Here is a 26,170-nt window from a genome sequence, read left to right on the forward strand (position 1 = left end):
TGTGGAGCATGCTGTTCAAGATCTTTGGTTAGTATAGTTACACTCTGAGAGGCTGAAATCTGTGCACACTTCAAAGGCATCCAAAATTCTCCTATCAGCATTTCAAAGCTGATCAGACTGACTATTCCCCCACACATGAAAAGCATTGTTTGTGAATGTGGCAGTTGATGGCAAGAAAATCGGAAAGTTTGACAATCCTAACAGAAAGGCGATGAATTGTGACTAACAATATCGAGTTTGAAGATCATCTCTACATGGGCAGCATCAATTCCAGCTTCAGCAGAAAATTGCTCAATGTTTGCAAGTCTAAGGAAAACATGTTGTACCACAGACATGAACAAATAAATAATCTGTCAATCGTTGTTTATTGTATATGGTTTGTAAAATATTCTTGTGTCACAACAAACATAAACGAAGAAATATTCGGCTTCTCAATGTTCTCATTTTATATAGTTTACAAGGCTGTAATGTCTTCAGCATTGAATAAATAGAAGTAGGGTGTTTAATATCTTGTATTCTTTGGTCCCCAGGACTGAATTATTAACCAGATAGCGAGAGAAGCAAAGAAACCATTGTACTGAATTGCTAAGCTCCAGAAGACAAAGAAAAGCCAGAAATACGCAATTCGAATCGAAAGAGACGACTAATCAGATTAGCACAGCGGGTCATTCATAATGACATCATAAGCATCCCACATTTCGTTCTATCTGTGCTTCTTGCTAGAAGTAGCACTCAAGATTTGTCCCGAAAGAAACACGACAGTAGTTGCTCTGATAAAATAAACAAATACAACCATGGCAACCTGTAAGAGTTGTAACTAGACTAAATAATTTCAAAGCTCCATATAGCAACATGAGATAACATTAGTCTGAAGCAGCACAGCTTCGACCTCTAACTGACTTCTGAGTCTCTCTCATTCTGCAAGAACAACATGATAGCAGATTTTCTTTCAGCAGCAGCTATTGCGTTTTAATTAGTCACGCTCACAAATGGCAGTCAAATGTTCATCAATTTCTTCAGTTAACAATGCTTGGAAAACTTGATCATCTGATCTCACAACTCCAACCTGCCGTAAAATAGAAAAAATATGTATCAACAATTATTGATAACTATTTTATTAAAAGTTCACCAATCCCAACAATATGGACCAACATAGGGGAATTACTCAGACCTCAATCTCAGTAGCCTTGAAATCTTCTTGGAGAGCAGATTGCAGAGCAGAGATGGCAGTCTGCATAGTAGAAATTTGCAGCATTAGGCCCTCAATATAAAAAGCTAACAATTTAAGCTCAAAAGAAGCAAAATGCCCATCTGAACTGAATCCATGTAATATCATCTGCAAAGCTGTCAGAAAATAAAACCAAATAATAAGAGTTTCCATTCCCACTTATGTGCCTAAGGTCACAATTGTTCTATGGCAATCGAACAGTACCAACAGATAAGCAGTTGTTGTGCCGGCCATATTCAGATCTTACTACTAGGTTGCATTGAAATAATCTCATCTGGATTCATATTTCGATAATTTCAGGTAAAACTTGCAATATTATTCTTCTGATATTTAACCATCTCTACTACCTTTCAAAACTAAGCCAAAACAAAACTGAAAAGAACTTAATGATTGACAAACACTACAAAGCACCAGTAAGAATACAGGATCATAAGATAAAATATACGAACTGACTTGAGGTCAATGCCAATATTCCAAGGATGCAAAGGAACCAATCATTTTTTACTTAATCTCCTATTATCACATTTCTCTATTTTTTATCACATAATAATTGTCTCCTATCCTTTGTAAAATCACCCCAAACAGCGCCCTTCCTCCGTCCCTCCCTTTTCCTTTACTTATCTAAAATATGACAGGAATCATGCAATGTTTTTTTAGCAACTAACATCTGCATCTTGCAAACACATCGACAAGATAAAACATGTACCTGCACTGTTTCATCATAAGAAACAGCGGGATCATTTTTCATTTTCTTCTCCAAGAAATTTATTGCCTCTTGTTCTTTCAACCCAGCACTTGTCACCTGCAACATATAGTCAATTTAAGCGTTTTTGTTTTTTACTTGAGAAAAGGCATTACCAAAATGCATAACACAAAATTCGCAATGAGGATTCATACGAGAAATCCTTAAAAATCCTAAATAAACGATCTTTTGTGTCAATGCCATGTAATTTATGTCCAACAAACAAGCTCCTAGAAAAACTGAATTGGGTCCTTAGTTGGAATATAATACATGGCAGCACTGTATTAGAAAAACATTGGATCATAATCCCCCTCAGATTTTAGCCTTGAACACCTTGTTAGGCATACTTTAAGTCCATGATAACCATTGTAATACCTATGATGATGACGAGTATCAGGGGTTGACCTAGGAATTAATTTTAGAGGGGGCAAATTCAAAATAATGTAATTTAAAATAGGGAAAAAAATAAATAAGAGGGTAAAATCCAGGAACAATAATACAAGTACTGGGGTGATTAAAGCAAAAAATCTAAATAAATTAATGAAAAAAATCGACTCATTAAGTAGGTCTGCCCTCAACTCATATAACATATAACTTTACTACAAAAGCATAATGAAACCAAACAGTTCAAGACCACTTTGAAGGCCGAATATTGAGAATGAGAAATTGTAGTCCTTGCGGAATGCATTCGGAATGAATTGCGTTAATCAATTATCAAGGATTAGTGATGATAGTTAGAAGAACAATTTGCTAACTACCTTGTGACCATAAAAATGTCCAGCCGGATCACACTTGTAAAGTTGAGGTCCTTTCTCTTCATCAATACCCAAAACCATAGCAACTTTGCAACAGAAGACAAGAAAAACATTCAGGAAAGAAAAGGTAGTGTTAGCAACAATCAGTCTTAGAAACTACAGCAATTCTGAATATGAATAATAATAAAAACAAAAATAAAAAGATCATAAGAAATTTTGTCTAATGTGACTGTAGACTTACTGACACCAAGAGGTCTCATATAAGCATGTTGCATACAAATTCGTGACTTGTCTGCAATCCTATATGCACAAAGGATGATATTGGGTAAGTAACACGATTTCACTTGTCACAAAACAGGAAAAAAGAAAAATTACAGTTTGACTAAGGTGGCATTTAGCAAATACGATTAGTAGAGACATCAAGCAGCTATACCATCTGGCCAATACATCCACAGGCATTTCATATCCATATCTGAAACGAAATTCAGCAGCTTCATTCCTTGCTTGTTAGACCAAGGACCTTGCATCGGCTAGAAATTGACAGACACAATTAGTAGAGAATCCCTCCTGAAATACTTCCACAATTTCAAAGAAAACTTTTTGAGAATATAATCCGAAGAAACCAATCAAAACCAAAGATGATCAAATTATTCAAAAGCAAACTGTGTAGAAAGTTAGCGTCAATCCCAGAACATAAAAATGGAGTGATGGATAAATGGTGAAAAGTTAATAGTTTATTACACCACTAATTTCCATGACTATGCAAAGTAATACGGAATCATACATAATTTAAGCAGTAATGTCAGGCCACATCATCTTAGTATTTGGATCTCTGTTTTTAAAGAGACAATGGAATGTGCAGCCAATTCAACCCTCCCACGTTAGAAAGGAATAAATAACAGAGCTCAAGTTATATAAAAAAGGGGGATAAGATCACATGGAATCCAACTAGTGGCCCTCGATATAAAATATTAAACTGACAATCCAAATATATCATACACTGATCGGCATTTTCGATCATTGTATTTTATGTGCATACCAGTCAAGAAACATACATATAAAATAGGCCAAAGGACTATTTCCCACCCAAACTATGTTGAATTTTCAAAGTTTCCTCCGTTAATTTTGAAAATCTTATTTCTCTACCTATGACCGTTTAAATTTATTAATTTTAAGGGTAAAATCATCATTTTATATTTAATATTAAAAATAAATTTAAATATGATTTCATTCCCCCCTAAATTCAAAAAACTAACTTTCATGTATCATATCAAGTATCATATATCAAGTATCATATCATATGCTATGACTTTTAAAAAATAAAATAATAAATTATCAATAAAATAATTAAAAAATCTAATTGACATGTCATCATTTTGAAAAATATCATAAACACTATTAAAAATTCAAAATTTCTCACATACACCTCTACAACATCAATATGTATCATATTATAAAATATGTATATTATATTATATTAATTTGATATATCTTATGATACATATCATTGTATACTTATATCAAATTATATTATACTATACGAACTATATGTCATAAGAAACTAATAACAATGTATGCATAATATATTATATCTAGATAGTAATATAATTATATAATTAATTTAACACTATTATTTAACTAATTTAGATTAAAATATTAAATTTGTTTATTAGGAGTGTTTAGTCAAAGATAGAAAATTTTTAAATCTTTATAACCTCAAAACTTATTATAAGATGTAAAAGTCAAAGTTATGGTCAAATAATGTATTTTTCCGATCTTATCATGACGTGTTTATATTCTTCCGTACAAGTAATTGTTATAAAATTGGTTAAATTAATTAATATTTTAAAAATATAATAAAATTATTTGTATATTTTTATATATAATTTAAATATATAAAAATAATTTTAAATTAAAAATAAAATAATATTTAATCAAATGATAATACATTATTTATACATCTAAATTATATATAAAAATATATACCTATAATATTATTAAAAAATACTATAATATCTTTCTTTTACATAAAATTCAGATCAAAGACCCCAAAAAACACAAAAAATGTAAATATTATTCTAAATATGAAGTTTTAATATTTTTCATCAAAAGAATTTTTTGTAACCCTATTAATAGATTCTGATAGAATATTAATTTATTAAATATATATATATATATATGTAATATTACTAAAAAAAAAACTATAAATCTTTTTTTTATATAAGATTGAGGTCAAAGGCCCAAATAAATACAGAAAATATAAATATTATTCTAAATCTGAAGTTTCAATATTTTTTGTAACTGTATTAGTAGATTCTGATAGAATATTAATTTATTAAATAAATTTAGACATTTAACCAATAATTTTTTTTGTTTTTTAAAATATATATATAAATTTTACTTGACAATTCTTATAAGACATGCCAACTAATCAATAAAACATGTATAATTTTTTATATAAATAATAAATTATTATTATTTAATTAAATATTATTTTATTATTAATTATATAATTATTAAATTATATAATAATATATTATTATTATTTATATATAAAATGGTGCACAAAAATGGACAAAAGAGTGAACCGCAGGCGCTGGAGACCGTATCAGCATAACTATTTAGGGAAATTAAAAAAAAAAAAAGCGCTTTTCGTCACCAGATGTCAAAATAATTGACTAAACAACAGTTGTCCATCTTCACTTGTCGGTCGCCCAGGCTTTTATTCCTTTCCCCTAATTTCCATGAATTTTGATTTTTCCATCTTTCTTCCGCCGCCTTCATTACACATTCCATTCATTCTCCATAACCATCGGGGTCTCTCTCTGCTTTCACATTCCTCAAAGCTGAAACGGCGCCATCAGACGCCGTTTCAGTTGTTAACTCATCATCTGCCTCTCCCTTTGTCTTTCAAAACCGCGTTTCCAGATATTCGTGAGGAGCTTCTTGTTAATTACAAGCAAATTTGCAGGTATTTCTCACATAAACTGAAGCTTTGTTTGATTTTCTTCTTAGCTTTGTGTATTAAACTCTTGCATTAGATCAGCACCGTCAGATCTATTTTACTATCACATCAAGATTACCGAACCTTAGTATTATAATATGAGATTTGTTTGGTTTTATTTAGTAATTTGTGAACTTAACTAATTCCTTTTTTTATTCTGTGTTATGTGTTAGTTTTAACGGGGAGATCTATGTTATAGCTCTAACAAAATTGATCCGGAAAGTGTTAATTGTTATGCGTTACTTAAAATGATGTCATAGATAATCCAAACAGGTGAGAGTAATTTCTGTACCGAAAGTGTTTTTGGTTTTTTTTTTTTTTTTAAGTTAGGTGTATTGATGTTGTAAATTGGTCTTACTCTCTTGAATCAGCCTACACGTTTGTTAATTTTGACAGTGATTACTTATGGCTAGTTCAGCTTTTGTAACTAGAGTTGATGATGTGTTGTTTTTGAGATGCGATTCTGTTTGTTTGTTTTGAGATTGTAAACTACAGGTAGGAGGAAGCCGAGTAGTTTTTGATGAGATTTGGACTACTTGAAGTTTTTAAAGGATGAAAGGAAGCTTCTTTAAATTCAGGGGTAAAGAACTTTCTCTTGTTCTTATTGTTCTTGTGTCCACAACCATTTTTCTATGGGCATGGGACAGAACCCCGCTTCTAAGTGCCTTTCTCCCACCCAAAAATCAGTTGCTGCAGCTATATGCAGGTGCCTCTCTAAGGCCTTTTTTCTTAAGCATAATTATTTAATTTTTCATTTCCTGTTTTTCTGTCAATATAATGATGACCACTTGTTCCATTTAGTTTTAAATTTGAAGGATTTGAAGAGGGAGGTGAAGAATTCACTTTTATTACTGTATATAGGAATAGAGTCTCCTTCTGGTTATAGGAACAAAACATTTTTTGATGTGTTTGTTGCCAAAATATGTGAGAATGAGAACAGTAACATGTGTGTTGGAATGAAGAGGCATCCCATAAAGTTTTTTAAAGCTAAATTTTTGGTTAAATTTTCAAATAAAAAAACCTGGAAATAATACATTGAATGCACCTTTTTTTTTTTTAATGGGGAACCCTTATATGAGCTGGACCGCCCTTTTGGGTTGAACCGACCATATTAAGCAAGTGAAACCTCAAGTCCAATAACCATTTTCATAATTACTACATTAGGTGAGTCAAGAGGTTAATGTTGATATGCTACTAGCAGGTTTCAAACCCATGCCCTCTTGATTACTTGGGTACTCTCACTTTCGCCACTTATGTTACCTCTTGTGGCCATTGAATGCAACTGTTTTCCCATTAGGCTTAGAATCTTTTTTTTTTTTTTATTTGCCCTTCATATTTGGTTCATATGTTCTATTGGATTCTTTTATAACAAGATTGCTACCTTTATAATCAGTGAACAAAGATATAGTGGCATTTGTAGAAAATGAGACTTTAAATTATCAAACTGAGTCTTTTGGCAGTACAAACTCATCCTCAAAAGAAAGGTTAAATATTTTTCTATTTCCTATTATCAGGATAAAGAAACTTCATGGTGAGTTACATTACTGTCATGGTTATCAGATCACATGGATAGAGGATTATCAAGCTCCTTTGATTTCTTCTTATGAAATTGCTACACTGAACTAATTCCTTATCCATCAATGTCTTATTTATTGATTTGTATGTTGCTGGCATCTTACATTCATTTGTGCATGTATGAATTCATGGTATATCCAAAAATTAACATTTATTATGGTGGTGTGCAGACAATCCCTTAAGTGTGGCAGAAGGATTACCAAAACATGAGCAACGTCCGAAACCAGAAAAAAGCAGCAATGCCAATAATTCCACTATCCTGAAAGAAGTAATAGGAGATGACAAAATAACTTTAGGGGAAAAAGATTTGAAACAAAGAGAACAAAGTCTGGATGTAATAACTCCTGTAAACTCTATAAATACAAGCAAGGCAAAAGGTGAAAAGAATCTGGAAAACTTTTGTTTTATGATTTTTTCTTGCATGCTTTATGATTTTGGAAAACCTATTGGAGTTTTATCAAAATTATATTTTTGCTAGAAGAAATTGTTATTCCTAATTCCTTTGATCATTGACTATTTAATTGATGAGCTAACTATAACTTAAGGTAGGTAGATATTTTGTGCCTGAAAATACAATATTGATCGGTTTTTGAAGACAAGTCTTTAAAATTGTAAATGAGATTTGCCTGTTCTGCTAACAATCTTAAATGTCTGAGGTCAACCTATTGCATGCCCTCTGGGACAGTACAGTAAAATAATAGTGTGCAAAGAATTGATTGACATACTTACATATTGGCTTTGATATACATATTACCTAGCTATGTTGTCAGATTTACTGTTGGTTTTAGAAATATCATAAAATCTTGATTTGTGCATTTCTAATGCCATTTTAGTTGTTGCCTTGGAGAAGTATTGGATTAGCCCAAGTGTTAGTTTCCATATGCTTCTTTGTTATATCTGTTGATAATTATAAATGAGCGGTGTATTTTAATTATTCTATTAAATGATATAGTTTTTTTTCTTACTCCAGCCTGTAATTATGCAAAGGGAAAATGGGTTGTAGATAATACTCGACCTTTATATTCTGGGTTCAGTTGTAAGCGATGGCTATCAGAAATGTGGGCCTGTCGATTGATGCAACGCACAGACTTTACTTATGAGAATATACGTTGGCAGCCGAAGGATTGTCCAATGGAAGAATTTGAAGCAGCCAAGTTCTTAAGGAGGTGACTTTGTAATTCTGCTTGCAACCTTTTTATGAATTTATCAAGTTTTAATTATGATTAGTGTTATATTTACAAATTTGTTTAATTTCTTGTTCATCCACTGAATTAGCTATTCATGTTTTTTAATCCTGTGGACTATAGAATGGTGTGTTTAAGTGACATGATAGTGCTAAACATTTGTTGTTGCTTTAGTTGGCTTGAGTAGTTGGTGTAAAGTTTTTATGGGCAGTAATTCTCCCTTTATACTGAAGGAGATGTCGGACAAATATGCGTGGATGTGGACTTCTCAAGCTCATTTTGGTGTTTTGGACATATATTCTGTCTTTTTAAGGATTTGAAATTCTAATCCTTCTCAAAAGCAGAAGGCCTGAGTAATTATTAGATGTGCCTTGCTTTATGATGAATCTCAATTCTTTCCCTAGGATTGCAGGTCTGAGTAATAGTCACGTGGTAATGGTGTCTGTTGAGCCTGGGTTGTCTGCTGGGCTGTGAGAATATGAAACTTGCATGTCGATAGGTTATACTAATCAACCTGAGTTGAATGGCTGTTAGGATGGAGCATGCAATGATACTTGGACGCCCAAATTTTTTTATTCCTGTATTCCACGTATTCAAGATAGTATCTTCGGAATCCCAGCACTTGCGGAACGGGGTTTTAGATGTTGTTTATATGATGGCATTTGACCTTGATTAATGCAATTATGACTCCTCTCTTTCTGTTCAGTACTTTTGTTTTTTCTGATTCATTAGCATACATAACGATTAATTAATCCTTTGCTTTGCTTTAATATGTGTAGTTTTGGTTTAAATTAATTATGTGATAATTGTATTATGCATTCCAGGATGCAAGATAAAACTATAGCTTTTATTGGAGATTCATTGGGTCGACAACAGTTCCAGTCTCTGATGTGCATGGTCTCAGTTGGCGAGAACAGCTCTGACGTTCAAGATGTAGGAAAGAAATATGGGCTTGTCAAAGCTCGTGGGGCTATTCGCCCTGATGGGTGGGCTTATCGTTTTCCTAGCACAAACACTACAATCCTATATTACTGGTCGGCTTGTTTGTGTGACCTTGAACCTCTTAACTTTACTAACCCTACCGAGTACGCCATGCATCTTGATCGGCCACCAAGATTCTTGCATGATTATCTTCACAAATTTGACGTACTAGTGCTCAACACAGGGCACCATTGGAATCGAGGTAAGATCCGGGGTAACCGGTGGGTAATGCACGTGGGGGGTGTGCCAAACACAGATAGGAAGATGGCAGAGATTGCAAGTGCTAAGAACTTCACAATCCACAGTATTGTTAGTTGGGTGAACTCGCAGCTGCCTCAACATCCTCACCTAAAAGCCTTTTATCGGAGCATCTCACCCAGGCATTTTGTTAATGGGGACTGGAACACGGGAGGAAGCTGCAACAATACCACCCCGATGTCTATAGGTAAAGAGGTACTACAAGATGAGTCCAGTGATTATAGCGCTGGCAGTGCAGTGAAGGGGACCGGAGTTAAGCTCTTGGACATAACAGCTTTATCCCAATTGAGAGACGAGGGTCACATATCCAGGTACACTATTAGAGCCTCAACAGGAGTGCAGGATTGCTTGCACTGGTGTCTACCTGGTGTTCCTGATACATGGAATGAAATCCTATTTGCGCAAATTTAGTCCTATGTTCTGGGCACTTGGAATTTTCGTCGTGCGCATTAAAATGGTAAATAAAATAGAGTTCTAGATTTTTAGTAATCATTTTTACTGCTTATCTGTGAGGTTTGTAACAATTTATTCTCAAATGATACTTAGCAAATTACTAAGTGAATTTGAATTGGGGAATATAGATATTAGTATTTTACGATATACACGATGTATATCTTATGATACAAGTAAAAAATAAATGTATCATAGGGTGTATTATTATATATGTATTTTATAATATAATATATATTATAAATATAGGAAGATATATTTTTTAAAAAATTATAATATAATATGGTATATATAAAAAAATTCATATTTTTAAGAATATTTATGATAATTTTAAAATGATGTAGCATTAATTAAAATTTTTTATTATTTTATTTTTTATAAATTGTATTATATGGTATAATATTTAATATATAATATAAAAAATTAGATTTTTAATAAGCCTATTCGGATTATCGGATTATGGCATTAGCATAAAGGATAACATCATTTAGCCACCCAATCTGAACTACCGAAAAATCATCTCCCCTCTCTAGGAGTAACGTGATCTTATGTAATTTTATTAGACCCCCAAAACGCTACGAAAATAATATCATTAAACTCCATTGTGAAGAACCCAACCCTAGCAGTAAACGTCATTTACGAGTAGGTGTGATCGTGTTTACCGGGTGAGTCACGCCTATTGACAGGTTCTTCATTATTTTCTTGTCAAATATACCTTTTTCTATCGAAGTACACACCCTAAAGCATAACATTCATCAACTACAATTCCTAAACTTATATTCCAAATGGAAAAACATAACTCAAATCTCTCATTAGTAAATACGAAAATAAAAAAAATGATATAAAAATTTTATGAATATAATATGATAAATAATAAAAAATATGTTTATAAAAAACGATTATAAAATTTAGATATGAAAAAAATACGAAATGTCGATATTTGGGTTTAATACGATATATCATTAATAATATATTTTTAAAAATACGATAATACTAAACATAATTTTAACACTTTTTATAGATTTTCTAGTTAACAATTCAAATATAAAATATTTAATTGACTATTTAATCTAATATAATATAATAAACAATCAAAATGCAATCATTATAAAAAATTATTGAGAAAAATTAGAGATTTTAATGATAAAAAATTGTATTTTTATTTTATATAATTATGATATTATGATAATTAATTAAAAATATAAGAAATATTTTCGTATTTTAGAAAATTCATAAAAAAGGAAAAATAAATAAAAGTGCACTTTCAAAGGTGCAAAGTATTTTTCAAACAAAACAGTATAATTCAACAATAACAATGTCTCACTGTTTGTCCTTTAACCTTTTATATTTACAAACCAAGGAATAATTCTACATTGAACTTTGCCTTAACCTCTAGGCCAAATGACTTATTCCCACCCACTAGACCTGGCCATGGTTCGTGAACCGTCAGTTTCGGTTCAAAACTGCTGGTTCACAGTTCGAAAATATAAGGACCCTGAACCGAAACAGTAATAGGACAGTTCATCCATGGTACGGAACCGACAGTTCCGGTTCATGGCCCGATATTGAACCATCAATTCTAATACATGATCTTGATTTAATTTTTAAATTATTAATTATAATAATTAAAAATTAAAAGAAAGACTTAGACTTAATTTTTCAATTAAGCTTCTTACATATTTTCTTAGGGTCTATAAGTTGATTTTCGTTCACATTTGATATATGTAAATATTGACCAAATCTCTTTTTATTGGAAGAATTTTCACTACTTGTTATTTTTTGATAATAAATAAAATTAATTATATAAATAAATTATTTGATTAATTATAAAAGATAATAAAAAAGTAAATAAAATTAATTATATAAATAAATTATATAATTAATTAGGAAAGATAATACAAAAATAATAAATAAAATTAATTATAGAAATAAATTCTATAATTAATTATGAATTGTATAATAAAAATAGAAATTAGAATTAATAAAAAATTAAGAAAAAATTTAATTAAATTTAAGAGAATTTGATTGAATTGAAAGATTGAGAGAGTATTAAGAGTTGAAAGAATAAGAATGAGAGTTTGAAGGATTGAGAGTGAGAGTAATAGTGCGATTGAAATTTGAGAGAATAAAATTTGAATTGGTATATATATAGAAAAAAAAAATTTTGAAAAAAATTAAAAAATAGGGGGGTAAAATAATTTAAAAAATTGCAGGGACCGTTTCTATGAAAAATTTGTAGGGGACAATTTCACTGAAAATTGTAGTGGACCGGTCCCCTGCAGTTTTTCTTCAAACTTCAACAAGCCAACGGTTCAAGGGAATCGTTGGCTGTTTAAATAAAATTAAAAAAATTTCAAATTTTTTTCGGTTAGCACAGTAAACCGTCGGTTCATAAACCAGTGTGAATTGGCAGTTTTACGGTTCCAATTTATGTAAACCGGAACCGAACCATAAAACCGGGGTTTCGATTTCGATTCAGTCCGGTTCCGGTTTTGGTTTTATCCTGGCCAGTTTCGGTCCGGTTCACAGGCCAAACCGGCCCGTGGCCAGGTCTACCACCCACCCAAAGATTGCTTCTTTTTTTTTTTAATTAAATTTTTTTTTTATTATTCAAAGATGGTTAAGTGTATTAATTTTTAAAGTAAAAGTAATTTTAGTTTATTTTTACTATTATAGATAAAATAATAATTTTGTTTTTAAAACTAACATATACAACTGTTTATAGATGAATAAAATGGTTTTTTAAAATTAAATGGTAAGAACTTGAGAAATGAATAATTTTTGGGTAAGAACAAGTCCTTCCGCCTAACTTTTGATTGCAACTACTCATTTTTAACTTAACATTGATAGAGAATTGGCAAACTAAATATACAATCAAAAAGCTTCTGTTTTTTCAAACAAATAAATCTTGTTTAATCAAACCAAGCAGATGAAATTCTAATCTAATGATCGATTTCTTAATCATGATTTTAGATAAATTAAGAGTTTAATTTTAAAATATTACTGAAAGATATTTGAAAATTACTTTTATACTTCAAATCTTGTTATTTTATTATTCAAAATATTATTAAAAATCATAATTATCAGTATTATATAATATATAATATATATTTTACGATACAAATATAAAATGATATCTATTATAAAGTATAAATTAATATAATATAATAAATATATCATACAATATAATATGATACATATTATCAATATAGATCGATATATTTTTTAGTAAAAATAATAATAGAGTGAAAATATATATGAAAAATTTTAAAAATATATATAATATTTTTTTAAAATGATAATATATAAATTAGAATTTTTTATTATTTTATTTTTAAAAAATTATATTATACAATATAATATCTAATATATAATATAAAAAATTAAATTTTTAATATGCGGTTTAACTATTATGTTCGAAACCGCGATGCCTTTCTTCTTTACTTACCTTGTTTGTTTTGCTTTCTCATTTATCAAATTCCAATCCTCTGTCGGCTTGGCACCATCGAAAACGTTAAAATAACAGTCCGTTGAGCAAGGGCAGATCTTCTGACACGCGGATCGGGTCACAGCGGTCCATCACACAACAGATTGTGATCCTAGACAGAAAGCCGAACATTCAACGTTGCCTAGGCCTCTGAATCTAAATCACGCTGATGACTCAGCTGTATCCGAGCGGCTCACAGAACAACGCAATAGTAAAATAATTTGCCTGTTAAATAGCTGTAAGAACTGATGATTCTTTTCTTCCATTCTTTATTTCCATGAACGTCAAACCCCAAAAATTTACATGAATATTAGTCTTTACGTTGGGAAAATTTTTACTTTTGAGTTTTGACACATTCCAATGGCCGATGATTTTGCGAAGGCGGTGGAGGATGGGCTTAAGCTTTCGAAGCGACTGTACTACGGGAAGGACCGAGCGGTGTCTCCCCCCAGAGTTCCGACGTCGATGGAGGTACCAGGATCGGTGGACATGTACATGCCCAAGGCGCCGATGTTGTACGCGGTCATATCCGATCCGAAGTTCGTGGACAATCCGGATATTCCGAGCTACCAGCCACACGTGCATGGCAGGTGCGATCCTCCGGCTTTGATTCCTTTACAAATGAATAAAGTCGAGTTGGATGTGGATTGTTATCTGGATACGGCCTTTGTTCGGGTTTCCGGATCCTGGAGAGTCCATTGTGTTATGGGCAGTAAGAGCTGCGATTGCCGAATTGCTATCCCCATGGGCGAGGAGGTGGACTTTATGAAAATAAAGAAAATGGATTTGTTTTTTTTTTTTTTTAAATTTTTGTTTTGTTTTAGTGTCAAGAAGACAAATAATATATCATTTGGCTAACAGGGTTCAATCTTAGGTGTTGAGGTAGAGGTTTCTATGAAATCGTATTGTACTCGATTGGTTCCATTGGAAGACAACAAGGATGGTGTGGAAAAGGCAGCCAGACCTGAAAATGGAGGCTTTTTGAAGCCTCATATTTTCACCTTAACAATACCACAGGTAATTGCTACTCCGTTTGCTTAACTAGATTTAACTTATTTCAGTTTTTTTTTTTTTTCTAACTTTTATTAGTTTATTTCATTTCTCAGATTGATGGGGGTTCCTTCCTTTCAGTAAAACTTCATTGGTCCCAGAAATTGTCTTATTGTGATGGAGAATTTTCGTTAAATGTGCCGTTTAAGTTTCCTGAGTATGTCACTCCTGCTATAAGGAAGACTTCGAAAAAGGAAAAGATACTGTTGAATGTGAATGCTGGTACAGGAAGTGAGGTCTTGTGCAAGACAACTAGTCATCCTTTAAAGGTACATACTTGTCAAGCGTTTTCCTGATTTTTCATTTTTTATCTCAACTATCTTTACTAGAGTTTATCTTTTGTTATCAACTTTCCAGCAATTAAGGCGCGAAGCAGGACAGCTTGGGTTTTCTTATGAATCAGAAGTTCTTAAATGGTCAAATACTGACTTCAGTTTCTCATACACTGTAAGACTCATCCATTTTTACTCGCATTGTAAATTTATATAGTGTAAGAGTCCTTACATAAGTTTTCTTTTGGAAGTGAATATATAGTATACTAGAATTAGATGGACAACTTTGAAAGGTTACCTTTAATCGTTATTTGTATAATTACTTAATCATTGTATCTTGCCTACTTGATATATTAGGTTTCTCCCAGTCACATGATTGGTGGCATACTTTTGCAATCTCCACCTGTGCATGACGTTGACCAAAGAGAGATGTTCTGCATCTATTTTTATCCAGGAAGCCAGAAAAGTAGAAAGGTAAGTTTTAGAGCTTTTGATAAGTGATTATTCTTTTTATTTGTTTCTTTTATGATTTGTTCAGTTACACCTTTCCTCATCGTACTCAATTTAATAGGTGTTCAGAAAGGATGTTATATTTATGGTTGATATAAGTGGAAGTATGCTAGGAAAACCACTTGAGGATACAAAGAATGCATTATCTGCTGCCCTGTCTAAGCTTGATCCAAAAGATTTGTTTAACATTATAGCTTTTAATGGGGAGACACATCTATTTTCAACGTCAATGGAGTTGGCTACAAAGGAGGCAGTTGAAAGGGCAACTCAGTGGATTGGAGTAAACTTTATTGCAGAGGGGGGTACAGATATACTTCGTCCCCTAACTAAGGTCTCTTTTCATTCACATTTAGTTTTGGTTTTAGTTTTATTAAATTATATTTACCTACTAAAATATAAAAAAAAAAATGTGCTATAGCCTTTTAAAGAAGTTATGTTGTTGTTACTTAATAAGACAAAAGATTGATGGGTAACTGGCACTAATCATCTACGTGCTGTGATAGTTCTGCTCCCCATGGTCTATGCATATATGTTCGTTTTGTAAATATTTTGATGTTGGTTATACTGTTTCAAGTAGATATGATCTTTCTGTATTAACTTTCATTCAAAGTTATGGGTGTGCGGTTCCATTTTTCTTTCAGGCTATAGATATGCTATCTAATACTCATGGTTCAATCCCTACCATCTTCCTTGTTACTGATGGGGCTGTTGAAAATGAGAGACACATTTGTGATATGATGAAAAGTCACCTCACAAATGGAGGGTCAATTTGTCCACATATATACACTTTTGGAATTGGTAATGCTTTCTACTAATATCTACCGTTTACTGGCATGTTAATTTCTCCGAAGCGTTCTTTTTTCTACTCCATGAAGAAGTAAAAAGAAGGGCTTTATGTTGTTGATGGTTTTATTAATTATTTTTTACAAATTCATATCATTTGTGATGATGTATAATTGTTTTTGTATCTGGGCTTGTATGTTTCCATGGTAAGATAAGTATAGAGCACCTACAGTTAACTTATTGTGTGAAAATTTTCAGGTTTATACTGTAACCATTATTTCCTACATCTGCTTGCAAAGATAAGCAGAGGACACTATGGCGTAGCATATGATTTAGGTCAGTTCTGCACTTCAAAGTTGTCAAAAAGAAAAAAAAAAATATAGATTCATTTACCAATTGAGTAACTGAGCTTTTAGCCCTTATGCTTACAGCTGTGCCGATGACCTATTGTTACCAACATTCAATAATTATATTAACAGTTATTTGTACAACTAAAAACTGGACTTAGATAACAATAACTTTGTGAAAATTTTTGCTTTACTTTCGTATTGCTGAGCATCTGACTTGCATGAATTTTCTGATGGTCAGATTCAGTGGAGCTTGGTTTGCAAAAATTGTTCACTAAAGGTTTATCTACAGTTCTTGCAAATATAACCATTGACATGTCAGAAGATCTTGATGAGTTTGAGGTAAAGTTCTTTTATTTAGGTTTTGCTTAGCATTTTTAGATATTTTTGTTGTCTCATATTGTTCCATGAATTTTCTTTTCATATCATTAATAGATTCCTCTGTTTAGACTCTAGAATATAATTTGTTGATTCCGGTTACTTTCACTTGCTTTCAGTCATAATAGTCTAACATTTTTGCATATTGATCATGGTAGCAATAGTATATTTTATGTTGCAAGTGTGTGTTATCCTATTGTATTATTGACTTTAGTTTTGTTATTTGGCACGTTCCATACTTATGAAGGCTTTTTGCTATTTTTGTTATAGATGAATCCTTCTTGTATTCCAGATTGTCCGTATGAAACTCCATTGACTCTATGTGGGAGGTACCGGGGAAATTTTCCTGATAATCTTAAAGCCAAAGGTCTTCTCGGAGATTTGAGTGATTTTGTTATAGAATTGAAGACACAACATGCAAAGGACATACCTCTTGACAAAGTAAGGCACTGACTTTTAGTTTACATTTTATAAAAATTTTGATGTCATACCCTGTGCTGCTCCTCTAAAGTTTCCTTTTTCTCTCTTTTTTAGTCTTTGGTTGCTGCAAGATTTAATGTATTGTGCTCTTGATATCTATCTTTGATTCTGCCTCAAGGATCTTTACCTGCTATGGGTATCAAGCTAAGGCTTATTGTATTCTTGTATTCCTGTTATCCATTCAGACAATTCACCTTTTAAAATCCTGTATCTATTAACTCCTGGGTTATGATTCAATATGTATTCTCTAATTCAAATAAATTGTGATGTAGGAGGAGGAGAGAAATAAGAGATAGAGATAGAAAGTAGGTAAAAGAGAAAGAAATTTGGAACTGAAAAGAGGGACTTTTAGGAGAGGGGAATTTGAGTTTTTTTATTAATCATCAAAATCATAATAACAAATTAGATCTAAGGCTTATTTATGGGCTTGAAATCATACTCCTACTAGAATAAGAAATCACTCTTCTAATAGACTAAAAAAACCTATGTAAACATTAACTAATATAAAATGCGAAAATATATAGAATCGTAGAATCTATCAGAGTCTAACAAATGTACTCCTAAAGTCTTTCCTAGTAGGAGGGAGATCTCCATCATTATATTTGTCTACAGTGTTTTCAATTGTGTGCTTTTTATTTGCTTAATATACACTTTGTATAAGCTACCAAGGCTTAGTTCATCTTTTCACACAATCCCTATATTAGGTTATGTTTAACCTGTATATAAAATTTCTAAATGTTACATACATGCAGAATCTCTATAATATTGCACCCTGTTTTGGGTAAATTTACAATTTTCCTCTTCTGTATCAGGTATTTGCAAAGCAACAAATTGATCTACTCACAGCTCAAGCATGGTTGTCAGAAGACAAACAGCTGGAGGGGAAGGTCTGTTGCATTCCAATTTCAATGAAGCATTCAGTTTGTATTTTACTATGTTTATATCTTTCTGTTACATTCCAGTTTTAATGAAACTTTCAATTTTGCATTTTGTTATGTTTATATCTTCCTGTGGATTACATTGAATGTGAGAAATGGAACAAAGTGTATTTTCTTTTTTGAAGTTTATGGAATAAAAATAAATAAATGACATCTGTATTCGTTCTAATTCCAAATTAATTTATATCAAAGGTTTATGATAAGTAGAAATCAGTTTTTCCAAAAACTGTTTTTCTGGTCTGATGTTCCAAAAATTTATTTGTTATGTATAAGTGGACTATCTTCTTGAGACTTTCTACAAGCTGCTTTAATGGGAAGTCTACTTTCACATATTGTAACCCTGTATACATTTTCTTGCAATAGGGAGTTGATGTTGTTATTCCCTTTCCATTGGCAGGTAGCTAAAATGAGTGTACAGACTGGCATTATTTCGGAGTATACCTCTATGATCATACTAGAGACTGGTGATGGAAAGAGAACAGAATCACCAAGCATAAAGATGGTAAACATTGATGTTAGATTCTGCTCAGTACATGTCTTAGTAACTGAAGCCTGTGCCCTTTGACTTGCATTCTGTTTGGATTTGATAGTATTATTTGTTAATTATTATTATTATCTAATCATATTATAGTTCTTACATGGATCTATCTAATTACTCAGAAGGGTTGTTGAAACTAACTGACCAAGTATAAAACTTTCTTGGTAACTTTTTGAATCGTTATTTTTTTCAATCACTGTATACCTCGTACCCTGCACTTACCCTCCAAATGGTAAAAAGGCACTTGGATCCTTCTGGCTGATCAGTTGCCATATGCAAACTATTTTCTTGTTTAAATCAAGTCTTGGAATTTTTAGCAGCCATGTGGCAGTGGCAAAATTTCACATTAAATTTGTTCTTATGTCTTGAAATGCAAAATCCATTTTGCAGATTCATTATTGAGTGAGAAAGATTGAAAAATGATACGAAAATTTGCATTATCCATTTATTTTCACAAAAATATTTGTAGGATATAGTTAACATACACTTGTGCCTCATTATAGTACAAGTATTTTTATCCTTATAAACCATGTTCTAATAATAAGTTCGATTGATAAACTTAAGCAGGGATCAGAGAGCACTAGTGGTCAAAAGATGGTAGATTCTGCAGTTTCAAAAACAATATCCCTACAGAGCCTCCACATTGGCTTCGGCGATTTGATTGCAACAACTGAAAACATTCCTCCGTGTAAAGAAGAGACAAAATTACCAGAGGCTGCAGAGATATTTGTGAAGGCGGCATCCAACTGTTGCAGCAGCATGTGCAACAAGTGTTGTTGCTTGTGTTGCATCCAGTGCTGCTCCAAGCTAAATGACCGATGTGTAATTGTTTTGACACAAATCTGCACTGCACTAGCATGTTTCGGCTGTCTTGAATGTTGCTCATTCATATGTTGCTCTGGAAGTGAAGGGTGATGAAACTGAACCCAAAAGATTCCTCTTAATCACCTGCATGCTAGTTCTTTAAAGGTACAAAAAAATTAATTATATGAAGTCATACAGTCATAGCAGAGAACCTTTGCATGTTGAAATTCTGCAGCATTTCAAAGATATGAGGAGAATTTTCCTCATACAGTCATCATCATCATATTCTTAACTAATTATTTTCCACTAAACTTCAGCAGAATTTTCAGTTCCAGTTAGATTTATCTTCCATATGTTCCTTGTTAGGCCTCATGTCTATGTTTGCTGCAAGAGAGAAAAACAAATTTAAGGCAAAGGAATGAAAAAGCAATAGTAGTAGAAGGCTGGAAAATACAAGTGGCAGTTACAGTAGAAGGGTAGCAGGACCAGAGAGAGTTGGAGAGGAACGTGGCAAGCAGAGATAGGCCTTACGGTTATGGAGAGAATAAAGGCTGGAAATGAATGAGAAGAATCAAGAAGGATTTAGAAAAGAAAAAGGGTAGGAGGAGAGAGTCGGGCTCTCGATTGCCTAGCAATAGACTGAGACTGTATTGCACTGTTTCATTGTATTGTAATTCACTGTTACATTGTAATGGATGTTGGAATATATAAATTGAGTTTGCTTGAATATCCAGTCCTATTGCTTATTGTTGCAGTATAATTCTTGGTTGTGTGTTGAGTGAGTGTAGTTGATTGTAAGGTGGGTTATTGCTGGAACAGTTTAACAAATTGTTTGGTGAACCTTAGGAGGAATCTAGGTACTTATCAACCTGATATTAGAGCATATGATGATAATGGAGTTTAGAGTGGATATACTAGAAAGAGATCTTGAATTGTCAAAAGGAAGGTTGGATGGAGTGGTCGAGTGGATGTGAATTCTAGGATGGAAAACATGGAGATGAGTGGTGAAATGAGGAGGTATGGGGGACGGAGGAAAAACACCAATGGACCAACGGTTGTTGCCATCACATTCATTTTCAGCAAGGGAGTTTACTGACCTCCACCAAATAGAAAGGAAGAACATGCCATCGGTGAGGAGATAGTAAAAAGATAGATCATAGACAAAGAAAACCAAAAGGATTTCGACAGGATATCTGTCAGTCATTTGGAGTAACCTATCTTCATTGGCGATGACCCGATATAATGGGTTTTTTTGCACCGAACAATACTCTATGATCACCATTTGTTGAAGCAAGAAAGGTAGATAGTTGCCATTGTGTATGGAGGGGGTACAGTGAATTGGCTGCAATGAAGGGAGTCCCAACAGCCTTTCATCGATTGGAATGATTTGAAGTAGAGTTTGCTTCTATATTTTGATTGTCACAAAATGGTTCACCATTTGAGTTGTTATTGCTTCCACAGACTAAGATGGTGATCAATTTTATATGTTATTTTGAATTACTATTGGCACCATTAAATGCCGTCTCAGGGGAGATTTCACTGGGAGCTTTTCTGAACATATTACGAGAGAAAAATCAAGGCTGAGGTAAAACTCTTCCGTCCCTAGAAATCTAGATAACGTCTTGGAATGAGCCCAAAAAGTTGAAAGAGAATAACTAGGTTGTCGATGCAAGACCGGGATCCATGCCAAACTGTTATTACCCAAAAGCCCAAAGTCACAGCTCAACCCATTTCCCTTAATATATCTACACCCAAAGGACAAGCACGACGCACAGCAGCCCAACCCACGTCCCTTCAAACATACAATCCATAAAGTAGCCTAGCCCACATGTCCAACCAAGTTTGAATCCAGCTAGAAACTGTCCAAGCCCGAAACCCATATAACTGACAGACCCAACCCAAAGCTCGCCCAACTTTAATAATCCGAATCAACCCAATTATTATAACTCGAACTCACAAAATAGATTCTCACCAAAACTCCAATTTTGCCAATTCCAATAAGCTATTGATTAGGGGTATGCATAACTTCATTCAAATCATAAAATTGATTGAATCATTTAAAAATTATGATTTGGTTTATAAAATGATTTGGTTGATATTGATAAATTTTTAAAAAATAATTTTCTGTTTGGGTTATGGTTTGAATGATTTCCAAACTGAACCAAACTGTAAACTGTATTTCTTAAAATATATATATGTTACCATATTTAACAAACTTTTTTTAATAAGCAATTAGATGTATAATTTGCTTTTTCATGTTTATTTTATCATTTACTTTACATATATATTGTATATATTTTTCATATGCATTTTACATGTTAATATTTTATTCAAAAAAAATTATAATTTTATTAAATAATATATATTTAGAAGTGAATGATTTTAATAAGTTTAAACTATATCAAAACTGAATAAAATTGTATTTTTTCAATTTAGTTTGAAACTAAAATAGTTTAGTTTGGTTTGAAAATTCTTCAAATCATTTTTTTTTTTAATTTCGTATAAAAAAGCTTTCAAATAGCACCAAACCAAACCATATTCACCCTTTCTCTCTACTAGCTCTAGAACATTAACTTCCAGTTGAAAGAAAAATTTTAACGATTATTCGATGAATAATTTCATTCAAAACAGGAAAAGGTTTGAGCATTAGATATAACAAGAACTATGAACCAAATCAGCAATTTAAATTCTAGTAACTTTGGAAATTGATAGCATCTGAGGACAATGGAGGAGTGGAAATGGAGGAAGAGAGAGGAAAAGTTGTGGCAACCAATGAGAAGGAAATGGAGTTAAGCTTAAACTTTAGTTCATAAAAAATGTTGTTGTTCGCCGAAAAGGTGGAAAATAGGATTATGGTAATCCTATTGGACAATAGGGTGAACACATAACTTTATCTTAAACAACATAGTTTGGGGAATTTCAGCATCACTAGTAAGATTCACAATTACTTTCAGGGATGATAGGTAAGGACTGAACGAGTTTGGATATCTTACGAAAATTTGAAGAATCAATTCCTAGAAATAAGAATGAAACACTTGGAATTGACTTTGTAGATTCCAAATGGATTTTGAAACCTACTTAGAATTTGTACTATATCACGTGACATAAGACGTTTTGGTTCTTTTGGGTAGTTAAACACAAATACACAATAATAGAGTTATGACATTTTATATTTGTTAAATATTTGCAAAGTTACCACTTCATGAAATCAAGTATAGCGAATTCATTGGATTAGATTAAGTTAATCATCCACAAAGCATAAAACCAAAAGTGTATATATATATGTGTGTGTGTGTGTGTGTATACACATATACATACATACATATATATATATGTATATATGTATATGTGTATGTATATGTACATATATATATGTATATATGTATGTATATATATGTATATGTATATATGTGTAGGTATGTATGTATATATTTAACATGTATGTATATATATGTATATATGTATATGTATATATGTGTATGTATGTATATATACAAGTTTCATGTATATATGTATATATGTATATGTATGTATGTATGTATGTATGTATGTATGTATATATATGAAACCTGTATAATATGTTGATCCTTAAACTTGAAACTTATCGGACTAATCCATCAAAAGGACTTCATATATATGGTAACCTTAGTGTATATGAAATATATTTTCAAGTGGATAATGATCCTTAAACTTGAGATAACTAGAATGTTTCATATACCAGTCAATCTACGAGAACAGGAAAAAAATAATACAAGAATTATGTGTGTATAATATGACAAATGGTAAAAAGTACGATTGTAAAAATGTGCTTATAAAATTTGATTACAAGAGAAATACAGATGTCTATATGTGGATTTAATACGACACAAACTCAATAATATGTTTAAAAAAAATAACAGTATCAATTCTAATTTTAAAACTTTTCGCGATATATCAAGATAAAATTAACATAACATTTCAAATTGAATTATTTAGTTGGTTAGTTAACTTAACATAACACAATACACAATCCATTTTTAAATTATAGTACCAATACTTTCAAACACAATACATAACTAAAATTCAATTATAGTCTCTCAAATAGATAACACAATTAATTAAATATGACAACAGTTGATTTTTCCATTATACATGAAGATATTTAATAAAAATAGATTATTTATATCTAACTTTTATCTTTAATAATTGAAAAAAAACACTTTACAAGTAAATGTTAATTAAAAAACCCTAAATTCTATGTTTAAAAAATCTAGAGAAATTTTAAAACATCTGTAAAATTTTTATTTTGTCTTATATCATTTGCCTTAATTGAAAGGAACTTCAAGTTCTAATGATTGTGTTACAATAAAAGGATAATTTAGACATGTATATTTTTTCCCCATTTATGGATTAAGACTGGCCTCTAATGTCAATTGATAAGGGAGTAGGATGGCAAAGCCATATGGTTGAGAGTTAAAAAAAAATTATTAGTATTAGTTAAGTTCAAGTTTTCTTTACAATCAAAATAATGAAAGTCAAAATTTATTATTACAAGACAATTACAATATAAATGTAACAAAGTAATAGGTTTCTTTTCTTGATTGGAGAACCAATATAAATTGTCCTTTTCAAGTATCGACAAATTAAAAAATAAAATGATGAATTGATAGTGAGAAACATAAATTGAAAAGAAAAAAAAAATATGGGATTGTAAGTGATTTTCGGTTTTGAAAGAGACAGAACACAACTTGTTATTGTTTGGATTGGGTTTATATATTTTATGTAAAATAATGTTGTTTTATTCTTTGTTGAAAAAAAAAAAAAGAAAAAATATGGCAACATATAATATAGACATTTAATATAAGTTTAATATGATAAGTATATAAAATACACATTTTATACTTTTTTTTTGGTTCAAAGATACGATTGAATATGTTTAAAATGGTAAAATAAGTCAAACGCGGATAATTTACGTATAATACGCGAATTTATTAAGTAGGGTTTGACCCTAACGTAGCCTTTTCAAGAGGTATTAATACGTTAGCAATTAGTTATATCGAGAAATGTTATGAAACTATAATGAATTAATAAAATATTCATCACTTTTAGATTGAGATAAAAATATTTCGTAATACTATTTAATGGATGACTATAATCAATGAAATCTATTACCAAAGTGCAAATTAGGGTCGATACTCGAATTCAATGAAACTCAGTCGTTGCTTCAAAAGTCAAGTCAAAAAGTCAGTGGAATTGAGATAAACACTATTTTTTTTGTCTCAATCTTGATGAGATATCAAAATGATATGAAGGAATTTGATTGCACATTAATTATATCATTAAAAAGTTACATCAGTTAACATTGATTCTTGGTATGTTAGTGGTCGTAATGTCTTACTAAAGATTGTTTATGCCCTGGAAATACAAGAGATGATAATTATAAATTAATAATAAATTTTATTCATTGTCATTATATTAGGAAATTTATAAGTCACCCACATAGGGCTTAAAATATTGGGATTTAACGCACAAAAAGTGGATCACCTTGGCTTATCCCAAGTTAGTGAATTTTGATCTCTAATAATATATTTGAAATATTTAGAAATAAATATTACAACACATATATAGCCCCAATTAATATAAATTAAATAATTGAACCAATATATGCGAATACCCGATAGACTTGAGATGGAGTATATAACGAGGCTGCATGGTCAAATGTATCTTGAGAGCCAAACATATGAACGTCATGTATCAACTTGTACGGGATGTGTTTGCAAATGTTGATATTTTCATCAAGAAGATTAGTACAATAGATAATCCAATTGTCATGCATACTACCAAGTCTTTGTATGTTAATTAGTAAAGGCTAAAGGACTTACTCCCACTTAAAATATGTTGTTTTCTCAAGTTTTTTTCTATTAATTTTGAAAATCTTATTTACTCACCCATGACTATTTAAATCTGTTAGTTTTAAGGACAAAATTGTTATTTTATATTTAATATTAAAAATAAACTTAAATTTGATTTCATTTTTCCTCCCAAAATCCTAAAAACCAACCATTTCCCGAAACCTAAGTTTTCAAAAATTGGATTTTTTCCCTAGGGTTTTCAAACTTTCAGATTCAATTTTTCTAACAATGATCGGCTATCTCCAGACACTGTTTATTCCTCTCTGACGTGTCCTCCTTTCAGTCATGCTTTTTCTGACTCCGTGAGACGTTGTCGTCGATAAAGACAACTCATCTTTATCTTTAACGAACACGAGTAGTCTTCGTCGATGTGGCATCAGAAGGAGCACTGTCGGAAGGAGGACGCACCAAAGAGGAAGAGAAGGTGCCTAGAGATTATCGGTTGTCGCTAGAAAAATTGGATCTGAAAGTTTGAAAACCCTAAGGGGAAAATTAGTAGTTTTTTGGGTTTAAGA

General features: G+C 31.6%; 2 protein-coding genes and 1 pseudogene across 11 annotated transcripts; 2 read left to right on the forward strand and 1 right to left on the reverse strand.

Moving 5' to 3' along the window:
* Positions 1–638: 638 nt before the first annotated feature.
* On the reverse strand, positions 639–3,736 carry LOC123200874 (annotated as a pseudogene).
* A 1,688-nt stretch (positions 3,737–5,424) lies between these two features.
* LOC123200736 (protein trichome birefringence-like 16) lies at positions 5,425–10,327 on the forward strand. 4 transcript variants are annotated; one of them, XM_044616093.1, is made up of 6 exons: positions 5,429–5,696; positions 5,903–6,002; positions 6,211–6,435; positions 7,475–7,681; positions 8,275–8,470; positions 9,313–10,327. In XM_044616093.1, the coding sequence occupies exons 3-6, from the start codon at positions 6,282–6,284 to the stop codon at positions 10,136–10,138; spliced, it is 1,383 nt and encodes a 460-aa protein (XP_044472028.1). In that variant the 5' UTR covers positions 5,429–5,696; positions 5,903–6,002; positions 6,211–6,281; the 3' UTR covers positions 10,139–10,327. The 4 variants fall into 4 exon arrangements, with proteins under 4 accessions (XP_044472027.1, XP_044472028.1, XP_044472025.1 ...); XM_044616090.1 differs by having other exon boundaries at positions 6,225–6,435; XM_044616092.1 differs by lacking the exon at positions 5,903–6,002 and having other exon boundaries at positions 5,425–5,696.
* A 3,424-nt stretch (positions 10,328–13,751) lies between these two features.
* Positions 13,752–20,497, forward strand: LOC123200722 (von Willebrand factor A domain-containing protein DDB_G0292028). Of its 7 annotated transcripts, none has more exons than XM_044616070.1 (15): positions 13,752–13,902; positions 14,046–14,420; positions 14,526–14,681; positions 14,771–14,983; positions 15,072–15,161; positions 15,344–15,460; positions 15,558–15,827; positions 16,138–16,294; positions 16,538–16,615; positions 16,868–16,968; positions 17,275–17,445; positions 18,297–18,371; positions 18,820–18,924; positions 19,528–19,929; positions 20,131–20,497. In XM_044616070.1, exons 2-14 carry the CDS (start codon positions 14,130–14,132, stop codon positions 19,873–19,875), a joined length of 2,172 nt encoding a protein of 723 aa, XP_044472005.1. In that variant the 5' UTR covers positions 13,752–13,902; positions 14,046–14,129; the 3' UTR covers positions 19,876–19,929; positions 20,131–20,497. The 7 variants fall into 7 exon arrangements, with proteins under 7 accessions (XP_044472005.1, XP_044472007.1, XP_044472004.1 ...); XM_044616072.1 differs by having other exon boundaries at positions 14,046–14,254; positions 14,539–14,681; XM_044616069.1 differs by lacking the exon at positions 13,752–13,902 and having other exon boundaries at positions 13,909–14,420; positions 20,082–20,497.
* The last annotated feature ends 5,673 nt before the right edge of the window (positions 20,498–26,170 follow it).

The sequence above is a fragment of the Mangifera indica genome, chromosome 17 (assembly GCF_011075055.1).
Source record: "Mangifera indica cultivar Alphonso chromosome 17, CATAS_Mindica_2.1, whole genome shotgun sequence".
In the NCBI taxonomy this organism is placed as follows: domain Eukaryota; kingdom Viridiplantae; phylum Streptophyta; class Magnoliopsida; order Sapindales; family Anacardiaceae; genus Mangifera; species Mangifera indica.

What these genes read in the sequence shown, in the direction of transcription:
- LOC123200736 (XM_044616092.1), top strand. Translation starts at nt 6,282, where the DNA reads ATGAAAGGAAGCTTCTTTAAATTCAGGGGTAAAGAACTTTCTCTTGTT. An exon ending in GTTGCTGCAGCTATATGCAG is followed by an intron (nt 6,436 to 7,474) that starts GTGCCTCTCTAA and finishes GGTGGTGTGCAG; the next exon opens with ACAATCCCTTAAGTGTGGCA. An exon ending in AAATACAAGCAAGGCAAAAG is followed by an intron (nt 7,682 to 8,274) that starts GTGAAAAGAATC and finishes TTCTTACTCCAG; the next exon opens with CCTGTAATTATGCAAAGGGA.
- LOC123200722 (XM_044616069.1), top strand. Translation starts at nt 14,025, where the DNA reads ATGGCCGATGATTTTGCGAAGGCGGTGGAGGATGGGCTTAAGCTTTCG. An exon ending in TGGCGTAGCATATGATTTAG is followed by an intron (nt 16,616 to 16,867) that starts GTCAGTTCTGCA and finishes TCTGATGGTCAG; the next exon opens with ATTCAGTGGAGCTTGGTTTG. An exon ending in ACAAACAGCTGGAGGGGAAG is followed by an intron (nt 18,372 to 18,819) that starts GTCTGTTGCATT and finishes TTCCATTGGCAG; the next exon opens with GTAGCTAAAATGAGTGTACA.